This window comes from Lolium rigidum, chromosome 1 (genome assembly GCF_022539505.1).
Source record: "Lolium rigidum isolate FL_2022 chromosome 1, APGP_CSIRO_Lrig_0.1, whole genome shotgun sequence".
In the NCBI taxonomy this organism is placed as follows: Eukaryota; Viridiplantae; Streptophyta; class Magnoliopsida; order Poales; family Poaceae; genus Lolium; species Lolium rigidum.
The window spans coordinates 108980854-108993811 of NC_061508.1; the positions used below are offsets into that span (position 1 = coordinate 108980854).

The following is a 12958-nucleotide window of genomic DNA, read 5'->3' on the forward strand; positions in this document are numbered from 1 at the left end:
ATGATCTGCTGCTTATTAAAAAAGATGGATTTTCCCCCCTAAAATGCAAAACACGTTATCAATTCCTTGTTTTATTGGATAGTTAGCATGTAAAATCTACACAATAATCATGGTCAATCGTTCAAGACATTGTGAAATGCAATGTTCGTTGTAATGTAGTTTGGCTAGATTCTTTGCTTATCATGCCATGAAATTTTAGGTTAATCAGCACCTTGTCTAATATTTATGCAAATGTTATTGCAGCTTAAATGCGGCTATTTGGGGTGACTTGAATTTTCCCAAAAATAGTTGCGCTTTTTCTTGCATCAACAACTTAGTAATTCCTCTGCTCTTATATACAAGGCCACAAACCCATATTGCAGTACCAAGAAAATAAAGCCACACGATTATTTATGTAGAAATACTCTCGGGTTCCTTGCTAATTAAATATACTTCAAGTGGTGGCTATTTCTCTATGGCTGCATACAATGTTCGCATTAATAAATACCATCCGACGAGACAAAAAGCTAATTACTTTTTCTCGATTAGTGTTAGTGGTCCTGTATAGATGAAAAATGTATTTTTGATAATGGCCTTGTATTGATGAACGGAGGGAGTACTAATTATGTACACTATGATGCTGAGTAGTATATTCTTGATGTTTCAGGGTGTTCTGGGGCAGGGGAGAGGCCGTGGGGGTGACTTTGCGTCTCGGCAGTGATGACCATCCCAACTAACTTGGCCAAGCACTGGCTCCCATCATAGCCAAGATCATGGCGAAGGTCAACAGCGGGTCCTAGTGAATGTCATGAGCTCACCATGCTGCAACCGTGGTGGCGGTGACGCTCATCCTCGTGGACAACCTCTTAGGTGAGCTACTGGTTTACCACTTGGATCTCTGTCTCCCATGTGAACCATTGTGCCTTGGCTTTACCATGCTCCGGCGCTTCAGACGATGACCCTTATTTGATTGATGGTGATGATGATCATATGCTCACTGTAGTTTCTAAGTTTTTTCCCTAAGACTTTCGCATATGTGCCTGGTTATTAGAGGTTCTTCTAAGCTAATGTAGTTGATTATTTTGTGTTATAGTGCTAATGTTGTTATTTGGTTTCGAATACCAGTTGTTGGTATTGTGTGGTCTTGATCTTTTATTGCTAGATCTTGGCATGACCTAGGTGTTGTTGTCACCTATCTGTGTATATAAATATTATGCTGGCGAGGTTTAGATATTCTTTATGGTACTTGTGTTCTCTTTTTTACCTCATAGATTTATCTGGTATTTCTCTTGATCCGAATCTACTCCTGTGTATGTGTTGTGCAACAGCGAACTGGTTATTCTTGTGTAGTTGAACAATTAGTATCTACACATGCATATGTGAGAAATTGGTATCGATACATGCATCTAGTATCTACATGAATGTTTCTTTATAAAGTGGCGGGCTTCATGATGTGGGTGCTTATGTGAGCTATGTTTTGTAAGAATAGCAAGCTAGCCTGCAAGCTTTTCTATGATTAGAAGTATCATCTCGATGTTATAATCACAGGCTTAGAGCTTTACTTTTATCCATTCTTTGCTTTGAACTCTTTTTTATTGATTTGATTCCCAATGCTATGACATTTCATTGTACTGAGATTTGATGTTTCCTTCTAATTCATGCCTAATTCATGATTGTAGGGTTAGCCTTGTTCAACTTTGGTACTATTCCTAGAGGGATATTCGTTTTGAGACCATATGTTGGGAATATCAATATTTCTTGAATATGGAAAACAATATCACAAACCAATACCCTTCCTTCCAAGCTCAATTGCATTATTTGCAAGTGCTGCTATAGGTAGCTGGTGCATATATGCATGATATGCTAGTCCATTGACATGCACATGATAGACAACATTGTCCAGCATATAACACGTACTATATCGATCCTTTTACTGGAAGAAAAATATATGACTTTGACATCAGTTGCATTCCACCGTACCATTACGAATGCAAGGACTGATATTGCATTATTGCTGGAGCGAGATCTTTTCTGCCAGTGTGCTACTCCAGCTTTGACTTGTGCGACCCTCCCTCTGCACTCCCCATCCATTCGGTGTTTGCACCACCTGCCAATTTGTCATGCTAATTGGTACTTTGTGGGTCCCACGTGGCAGGAGTCGACTGGTGCCCGTAGTAGTAGTTGGGTAAAAAGCTTTTAGTTCTATTTCTAGACGACGGTTGTGTCAAGCTTCATGCACTAGCTAATGCAACCAAAAGCCCGAACTGTACGCTTATACACTTCAACAGGTTGATGCTTAGATCTAGCCTTGTCAACAAGGTGGTGTTCCTCTTCTGGGTGAGAAAGAAAGCAATTTTCTTAGTTAGTTTTCGTGTGTAAATATAATGCTTGTAGAACTAGAATAATTGCGTTTAGTAATTTGATTTGTTTGTTTGGTATTTGTGTGCAAATTAATTGTGATTTCTATTCTGCTGTAAGGTTTAAGCAATCTGGGTGTCGTTGTTTAATTCACCATGATTAATAGCTGTGGCACAGCCACATAATATTTGAATTGGACCTAGCTCAAAGGTTTAAGAATTTCATTTTGCTGTGTTGCTAAGGAAACAAGGCCGCAATAAAAGGTGAGACATATCGTCTTTTCGATCCTTAGACCGCACGGAGTTGCAGGACTCTGACCGAGTGTAAAAAAATACGATCTTGCGTAGCTTTTAGTGTCGTATGATTGGAACCTGAGAGCTTCTGTTTGTGGATTCATGAGGCGTTTATATAATTATTACATGAGTGCAATCACCTTTTTAGATTGGTTTATTAAGTGAATTTTTTTCTCCAAGGACGGTAGCAGTTCGACTATTCAGATATGCTAGGCAGTAGCCTCCTAACACTGTACTTTGAGCACATTGGATGCTTCAAAAGTTCATTTTGGGATTTGAAGGTGCTGCGTAGGTTCTGTGTCTAATGATCCTCCTGTCCTGGCCTTTTTTTAATTAAAACAGGGCATTGGATTGTGAAAATACTGAAGATTGTGAAAGAATCTGCACAAATTTAAGTCTGTTCGAAGTAGATGCTAGTTCAGAAGCACATAATAGCTACTTCATGGCCTATTTAAATGGACGGCTGTGAACTTGGAGGATTGGTCGAGCATTTCAGTGCATAATAGCATTGGTTGAGCATTTCAGTGCATAATAGCATTCTTTGCTTATCTTGCCATGAAATGGTTAGCCATGCAGTTGTAGTTAATCAGCACGTTGTCTATATGCAAATGTTATTGCAGCTGAAATGTTGCTATTTATGATAACTTGATTTTTTCATGAAAATAGTTGCCCTATTATTGCATCAACAGCGTAGTAGTAATTCTGTACACTATGTTGATGAGTAGTATATTGTTGATGTTTCAGGGTGTTCTGGGGCAGGATTGGGTTGACATTACGTCTCGGCAGTGATGAGCATCCCAAACAACTTGGCCAAGCACCAAGACAACCTGCAGGTGGGTCCCATCATAGCCAACATGATGGCGAAGGTCAACGGAAGGTCCTAGTGAGCGTCATGAGCTCACCATGCCGCAACCGCGGTGTTGGTGATGCCCATCCTCGTGGACGACCTCTTCGGTGAGCTACTGGTTTACCACTTGGATCTCTGTCTCCCATGTGAACCATCGTGCCTTGGCTTTACCATGCTCCGGCGCTTGAGACGATGACCCTTATTTGATTGATGGTGATGATGATCAGATGCTCACTGTAGTTTCTAAGTTTTTTCCCTAAGACTTTCACATATGATCATATGGTCACTGTAGTTTCTATGTGATTTTTTGTTGATAGTCCTAAACTTCTTGTTATTTGGTTTTGAATACCACTGGTTGGTATTGTCTGGTCTTGATATTTTATTGCTAGATCATGGCATGATCTGGGTGTTGCTACCACCTATGCGTGTATAAATATTATGCTGGTGAGGGTAATATATTTCTTATGGTACTGGTTTTCCCTGTTTACATTTTAGATTTATCTCTGAATCTGCTCCTGTGTATGTGCTGTGCAACAGTGAACTGGTTATCCTTGTGTAGTTGAGCAATTAGTACGTACAGATGCATATGTGAGCAATTGGTATCTATACATGCATCTGGTATCTACACGAATGGTTTTTTTCTAAGTGGCGGACTTCATGACTATGTGCTTGCTTATGTGAGCTCTGCTTTGTAAGAATAGCAAGCTAGACTGCTGATCTAAAAAAAAGCAAGCTAGACTGCAAGCTCTTCTATGATTAGAAGTATCATCTCGATGTTATAATTGGAGGCTTAGATTTTTTGCTTTTATCCATTCTTGCTTTGAACTCAGTTCTATTGGTTTAATTCACAATGTTATGACATTTCATTGCACTGATATATGATGTTTCCTAACTGTAAGTTATTGAAGCAAGGGAGCATAGGATGCTGATGTCTTAAAGGGAGCATAGGATGCTGATGTCTTATAAGGGAGCATAGGATGCTGATGTCTTATTCATGACTATTGGGTGGCCGTCTTCGACTTTCTAGGTGTTTGGTAAGTTCCTGGTACCACTCCTGGAGGGATATTTATTGTGAGACCATATATTGGGAAGCTCAGTATTTGCAAAATATGGAAAACAATATCACAAAAAAACACCATTCCTTATTTTGCATTTTTTTTCTCATTTTGTGAGGCCATATGTTGGGAAGATCAGTATTTCCTTCCAAGCTCAATTGCATTAATTGCAAGTGTCATTATAGGTAGCTGGTGTGTATATGTGTGTCATGCCAGTCCATTGCCATCCACGTGACATACATTGTCCTCCATATCGATCCTTTTCCGGAAAGAAAAAAATATGACTTTGACTTGAGTTGCACTCCACCTTACCATTTGAAAATCAATGCCTGGTGCTGCACTATTGCTGGAGCGAGATCAATTCTGCGAGTGTGCTACTCCAGCTTTGACTTGTGACCTTCCCTCTGCATTCCTCATCCATTCGGTGTGGCGCCATCTACCAATTTTTCAGGCTAATTGGTGGGGCCATTGCTGCTCCAGCAATCTTCCGTGATGGTGACTATCCTATAGCAGAACCGTAGTTTGTGGGTCCTATGTGGTAGGAGTGGACTGGTGCATGTAGAAATAGTTGGGTAAAAAGCTTTTAGTTCTTTTTCCACAAGATGGTTTTGCCAAGCTTCATGCACTAGCCAATGCAACCAAAAGTACGGTCTAGGTAGGCAGCTAATTCAAAACAATCCTATCATGGGGATTGTAGCTACTGGTGCACACACTAAGGTTCTAGATTAATGTTACCTGTGTGCTCGAAGGGGTACTAGGGGTTCAGTTTATAATAACCTGGGCTCTGACACATGTTTGAGAATTTTTTTGCATTTTTGTGCTTCTTGTATACAATATTTGTTTGTATATGCCAGTCCACAAATATTATTTGACGCACACATGCTTTCTTATTATGAAGCAGAGGTAGGATTATGGATATTTTAAACTTCCACGCCTGAGATATCAATTATAATGAGTTCAAACTCAATTTTGAATCTCACTGCATCTAACAAAGTGTATGTTGCTTTGAATTCTACTATATAATGCTTAATTTATCTGAAGTAACTTTTTCTGCAATGATAGTTTTCAAGCCTAAAAAAACCAAACAATTTGACCATATACTGGATACCCTACACATGTGGAGCAATTGGCCTCTCTGCATGTTCTCTATGGCTTTTACGCCATAGCAACTTAATGGGAAGTTCTGATATGGACAACTGGACTCAGTGTGGCAAGGAGTTGGTCGCTAGATTTCGGGATAAGCATGTTGAGAAACCAGTAAGATATTTTTTCTCTCTATGTCCTTCATTGTTTAATATGCACCCGCATCTTTATCATAATGTTCTAAATACTGTTTATTTAGTTTCTGTGCGAAACTAACAGATATTAGCAAGCATTGCTAAAAACATGTCTATATTTAGTTCTTTAAATTGGAGATCAGTTGTGTTATAGTACTCATCATGATTATTTTGTTCTCTTCTGAATATCATCAGACCATTCCCCTTAAAGAGCTCTTCGAGACATTCAAAGGAACAGATGAACTTGCAATGGAGCAAGAGATCCAACAAACTGACAGATCATTGCGCAGGTTATTCCCCAATGCTGCCACTCTAATGTGTCAAAATCATTGTACATATGTTTTTTCTTGCACCAAATGCATGCATTTTTGTCACAAAAAATAATACAAAGTGTTTCGCATGCCTACCCAGTTAAGTATAGAATAAATCACACAATATGTATCAGTGGTTTCAAGATTTTTTTGTGAAAGTATAACAGTATATATGATTTCACTAATGTGCCAAGCACATGTATCAGTTTGATTTAGGGCTTGTTATAGAGCGTGTTAGGATAGCATGGACCACAAGAGTGCCACATCGGATAGCACCCCTGTCCCCTGCCTCATGGGCAGGGAGGACTAAAAGAAATCAGAGACTAGGATCAGATTGGTCTATTCTGTCCTTAACCAAAAAGGGTATAATCAGACCTCTTTATATAGATGCTATGATGAACTCTTAAAGATAGAGTTAAGTCCCTAAAGGTAACAACTAATAAAAAGATACTAACTCATGATACACATCCATGATTTTGGCTGTCTTGCTTGGTTCTTCCATGGGCCACCTTGTATATGCTTATTAGTCGACTGCTGCCCGAAGACTCCATCTATCTCTAGGCTCATGCTAGATGCAGTTTACTCATAAATTTATTTTTTTCTGAAGCAATTAAGTTTAACCAGTTGCATTGCTTATGATGAGTTTTTTTAAAGAAAAATAGGAATTTAATTGTGTATCCTAAAAGATTATGGAATAAACACATTCCTGCAACTATGTAGTTATGTTTACACTTCCCACATTGGTTAACCAACATTTACTAGTAGAAGGTACGTGCATACGTGGTGTCTTGTGATCAGACGGCAAAAAAGATATTACGATACATATCCCTACAAAAAAAACGTCCGTGCCAAGGTTTTCTATGTCTGTAGTTGACGATTACTTCTCAAAACAGCCACAAAAGATCTTGAGTAAAAAGTTATCTCATCACGATGGATTCACGATAGCTCCAGAAGGATAACATCGGCCTCTTTTTCGCGTGTGTCCATATGGAGCAAATTCAAGAAATCTCAACTATAGAATAGCTTCAGTTTACTATTGATAAACGGTAGCGATTCATTCTATGGAATAAATCGACGGCTAATAAGTGCTTCTACATCACGGTGGGTAGCTAACCCAAGTTCAAAAACTAGTGTAACTCTAACTTTTCAATAATGTTGCCATATGAAATTGTGGGCTGAATCTAGTTTTGGAAGCCTTACCTGTTTAGATCATTTTGTACGATTGAACAGTTGACAGCGACTGATGTTCATTATTAAGGAATAATCTAACAGTTTGTTGGTCCTGGCACCTAAATGTTTTTCTTATCTATTCCTGTCCTGCAACTATTGGTCTGTTAATATTCTTTCATTCGGATGATGTGATTTAGTTTAAGTCCCACTTTTTTAATATGCAGAACTTTATTTGCAGCTATGTTCTGAAATGCATTAGAATATCATAAATCATAATATCTTGCATTGTGTAACCCTGCTTGTTTAATGTTGGTTTTTTAGGATGTTGTTTGCCTTTTGTGAAAAAAAACTCACTTGAAAAGATGCCCCAAGATGTATCAACACAAGCGCTGGTGGGGACTGCCACGAAGAGGTAAGACTGTTTGAACTCTTAAGTGTACATATTGTTGTGGTGTTCCATTGAGTTTTTGCTGTCTTTTAGTACTAAAGAATTTTTGGCACTCGGGCAGAACTTGAAAATTCATGTTTTGAGGGGGCATAAACAAGCCATCTGAGGTAGTTAGTTCAAGTGATGGCATAAAAAGCCATCTGAGGCAGAACTAGAAAATTCATGTTTCACTGGCAGAGGAGTTGGGTCCCATGGTGTTGGGTGGCAGAGATCTGGTAGGGTCCATGACGCTAGTGCAGAGGCAGAACGGAGAAGAGGGAGGGAGGGGAGGAAGGGAAACGTTGTGATCCCTAAAAGGAGTTTGATCTGCATTTCCGCATATTGGGATGTTGGCGGCTACTCAACATCAAGTAATAGCAAGCTGAGATAGTATGATCTGTGGGGCATTGTTTCTGCCCTGAATGATCACTCGATAAACTTATTTGGATAGTTCTTTGTTGAGATATAGCGCACCATTTCCCAACAGCGTGAGCATTTGGGTAAATGTAAATTGGTCGGTGCATGCAATTTAATATGGTATCTGAGCTTAGAGATCTCGAGTTCAAGTCCTAGCCAACACAACATAAATAGAAGTTTATATGTGTTGTGCTTCTATGAGTGGAAAGCGTGAGACAATTCTCTTATTAACTTCAACATGTTGATGCTTTAATCTGATGTTAGGTTGCATTCCTCTTCTGATTCATCGCTAGCTGCAACTTTGTTTTCAGAAATAAGTAGACTGATAGTTTGTTATTGTGTAGATGTGATGCATGTGAGAAACTAAGCGATTTTCTTAGTTAGTTCTCGTGTGTAAATCTAATGCTTGTACAGCTAGTATAATCTAAGCCTACCCCAACTTGTTTGGGACTGAAAGGCTTGGTTGTTGTTGTTGTTGTGTACAAATTAATTGTGATTTCTCTCCTGCTGTAAGGTTTAGGCAATCTGGGTGTCGGTGTATTAATTCACCATGTTTAATTGTTGTGGCACAACCACATAATATTTGAACTGGAACCTGTTATGGTATTGGACCTAGCTCTAAGGTGTAAGAAGTTTTTCAATTTGTTGGGTTGCTAAGGGATCAAGCTCTAGGATTTTAGCTACTTTGTTGCTAAGCAAAAAAATCAAGCTGTGGTTGATTATGTGAGATTATTAGAACCACCTTAATTGGTGTATTGTTGCATGTGAAAATGTTACTGCTACTGTCATACATCAAAGCAACTTTCTACTTTCTTATCTTAAAATTCTTAGTACGTCTTTTAAACTTGACAATAAGCAGTCTTGTTAATGTATACATATTCTATTTTATGGATTGATGATTTAACTTGATGCTACTCTTCCATTTGTCTAGCTGTTGCATGGTTGTGGCCCTCGTCCACCTGACCTGCTGCTGCTGGATAGTGAGCAAGCTGATGCTGCTGCCATCCACCACTCCAGGGACCTCTACAAGGCTGGCGAGGGCAGCTTCAGCCTCGAAGCCAGGGGCGGCAAGATCTGCCTCATCTGCACAGTGCCTCATTTTGGGAACAAGGCCGCAAAAAGGTGAGATATATCACCGAGACACCCAATTTCCTTGCACTGCACCCCAACCTGGAACCACTGTTGGATTTACTCGCTAGTATTGTGAACCACTGTTGGATATAGATTTGCATTTGAATTTACTCACCAGCGTATATCACTCTAGCTATAATCCCATAAATGATCTTGCGGTATGGATCTGTTGCAATTTACAAAGATAATTATCCTTTGGATTTTCTCATTTTGTTTGCAGAAAAATGCAGAGCTCGATGCTTTGGAAGCCAATATGGAGTTCAAATCGAATCCAGTCCCATGTTACCTTCAACCAGACTAGGAGTGGTCATGTAGCAGCCCTAAACCGGTAGCAGGTACATCCCTTGTGAGAATGCCCCTGATTTGCTTTGCTTGTGATTCTTGTGTTTATCCTTATGAGGAAAATGATGGGTTAATACCTTTTCCCATCCATTCACAGTGTTTGAAGTTGCAAATAATTTTCTTTATCTTGATGTCACATGGGACCAATGAACATGCTATATACTTGAGATCCTTATGAATGTATTTCTTAGGTCCTAAGTCATGTATTCTGTGCATACATAGTTAAGTTGTTGGCGTGAACAAGCTTGATCTAAGTAGTAGAAGAAACTCATAGAAGAAACTTTAGGAATTAATTTATCTTGAATATTCTTGTGTACTTGGTATCTGCCTTGCAAGTAGCTATTTACCATACTTTCTTTGTATTCACAAGAGTTTTTGAAACTCTGAAAGTGAATTCATAAGATTTTCATCTTGCCTTGAAAGTAGCCTTCTTACCATACTTTCTTTGTATTTAGAAGAGTTTTTGAAAATTTGAAAGAGAATTCACAAGATTTATCATGTTGAATATTTCAGGCTTCTTTGAACTGGAGAACGGAAACCAGGAGCTCAAGGGTGACCTTAAGCACGTCGACATCAACACCACAAACAGTGCAGACTTGTAAATCCTCAATATTTGCCCCAGGTCATTTGTTGCAGAAACCTCTGTCTAGTGTTTTACCATACTATGTATTCACATGAGTTTTTTCAAGTGTGATAGGCCATGAAATTGTAAACTGGTACGGTTTTGAGTAGATTTTGAAACTGTGTGAACGTGAGATTTGTGCTTGTGTCTAGGACATCCTCTCTGCATCAAAACATGACACACGTAGTCCACATAGATCTCTATTTCTTCTACTTATCCAGGATAAACAGTGTATTTTACTTTTCCATTTGGGAGACTATGGGTTGAGTTTTCACTTTGTGTTGACTGCTCATAGGTTAAACTGATCAGATGGAGGTGCTGACTCTTTGGCTAAAACATCTTATTTACTGAGACTGTTTTGATTTGTTTGTTGTCAGATTTTCTCTGAAGTTCATTTCTTCAGTGTTTATGTTTTCATGTTTGTGTTTCAGTCTGATGCTAATTTTGCTTCTATAAAATGCATGCAAGGCAACCTAGGTCTAGATTGTGAATATTGTGCCACTGGCTATTGCTATTTGACTAGGCAAGATTTATGGAGTTAGTGGTTTGGTTTTAAAGTTACAAAATTGCAATCCTTTGAGACTCTTTGGTTTGACAGTTTGAAGTTGGTCTTAGTGATTGTTTTGTCTATATTTGCAATCCATCCAGGGTTTTAGATGATGTTTTCTCTATCTGTGCATTCATTCATTTGATTTGTGTATGTAGGTGATGCAGCTGATGGAGGGAGGAAGCCAGGCGGCATGGTCTTGGTCGCCAGAAAGCAGCATACAACACATGGCGGAGAGGGGCAGTCGCAATGTTGGTCGAGGAGGCAACTTGCAACCTACAGAGAAGTTGCTCTTGCTGTTTTAAAGGAGCTTGGTGTGGATGTTCATGTTTTTGTTGTGTTCAAGTTGAGAACATGGGGATGATGAGGCAGCGATGACGACGTGACGCAGCCCAGATGTGTTGTTGCTTGTCTGCAGCTGCTTTGGTTCTGATATTATCGTTCGGTTCCGGCGACCGTGGCTGTGGTTCAGCTGCTGCTTTTGTTTCTGTAGAACTGCTTCAGTTTTTGTAACATGCAGCAGTGAAATTGTATCGTTCCTTCAGTTCCTTCATTCGTGACTTGCAATTTTTCTGTAATTGAATTTGTGAGTAGTGTCGTGTTGTGCTGTATTTCACTTAACATTAAATGATTTTTTTTATATGCGCACCAAAATTCCAATGAAATAATGTGAGGCCATGCCAAATTTTTGGATACTCTTACTGTCCAGTTAGCTTGACTAAATTGGCAATTTTTCCTGGTTTTATTTGAACCAGAATCATTGTATCAGTACGTACAGTCATAAAAAGGTAGCATAGCAAGTCAGCTAACTTTAGGGTAAACGATAGAAGGGAAAACCGCGAAGTCTGATTGTATCGATCGGTCCGAGCTGGGTTCAGCACAAAATCCTCTGTTTCAAGAAAGAAACGCAATACTAGAATCTATCAAGCGATAGAAGGGAAAACCATGAAATCTGATTATATTGATCGGTCTGAGCTGGGTTCAGCACAAAATCCTCTGTTTCAGGAAAGAAACGCAATACTAGAATCTATCAATCGGTGGCCTCCAATGATAAGTATTTTTTGCTATATGATCCCCTGAATGGACGTGGCAGCTAAGGGCTAATGTTAGATTTTTTTTGTGTGGAACGGCTAATGTTAGGTGAACTAGGATTTTTGGTATTCCCGGGCTAAGTATAAACATGTAACAAAACGTTTGTCAATTAGCAAATTTGTAATGGAAGAAGATGAATACATAGTCTGTAAAAGCAGAACAAGTTCAGCTGAAGGCTTGTCATGACTTTTCAATTTTAGAGAGGATTGATTGTCAGAGTCTGCAAAAAAAGTGAACACATGCACTGTATTTTGCAAGGTGGAACCAAACCGGCCATAACTGGTTACCTTTGTTAGGTTAGCCATACTGAAGGATTGCAAGTAAAGGCCGGGTGTGTGCATGCATGCATGAGGATTAAGTAGGAAATTATTAATCTTCCTAATTCCGAGGAGGCGGATGGGGCTTGTAGGTCATCGATCCATTCATGGCACTCTAGACGGCTGGTGTGTCTGCTGTGTTTAGTGACTCTGTTTTCATCTCACATTTATTTTCTTTTCTATCGATGAGAGAAGAGCAATCCACGTGAGAGATGCTATGGCCAATCATTGGAGCATGCACTGGGTTGTCCCGGTCTCTCTCCCTCCTCAACTCCAACAAGCTACACCTCATCTTCTACCTCTCTCTCCTCTCACCCTTGCCTATAAGTACAAGGCCATCGTGACAGTCCGCGTGCGGGTAGCGTGTGTGACTTAGACTTTTACTTGTCGAGGAGAGGAGATGAGAGGAGAGGAGAGGACACTCTGAGATGTCTGGCTGCTTCGAGGAATAGAGCTCCGACGGACGAAGATGGGCCGGCAAGGCGAGGTCGAAGCAAGCGGGTGATTCATCATCTCTTGAACTCTTCCTTTGGTTGTGGCAGCGGCGTGAGCAGTTGTGTGGTGGATTCATCCGGCCGGCGGCATTCTCCCGATGGATCGATCCAGAAGGTAATCGCCTATGCGCTCTGTGGTGGTGTTGTGTTTCAAGTCTTGCGCTTCTCCTACCTGCTGGCGCCGTCCGCGCTGGGGGACCACTTCTTCAAGTACCGCGTCGGGGAGACGCCGGATGACGGGCGGCTGTGCATGGCGACCGTCGAGGAGCAGGTGATGCA

General features: G+C 40.0%; 1 protein-coding gene across 1 annotated transcript in view; it reads left to right on the forward strand.

Moving 5' to 3' along the window:
- The window catches only part of LOC124649929 (acyl-[acyl-carrier-protein] desaturase 7, chloroplastic-like), a 32102-nt gene that overhangs the window by 8863 nt on the left and 10281 nt on the right, over nt 1-12958 (forward strand). The window contains exon 2 of the mRNA XM_047189502.1: nt 6201-6219. Within this exon, the coding sequence (XP_047045458.1) occupies nt 6201-6219 (19 nt within the window). The remainder of the gene's footprint in view (nt 1-6200; nt 6220-12958) is intronic.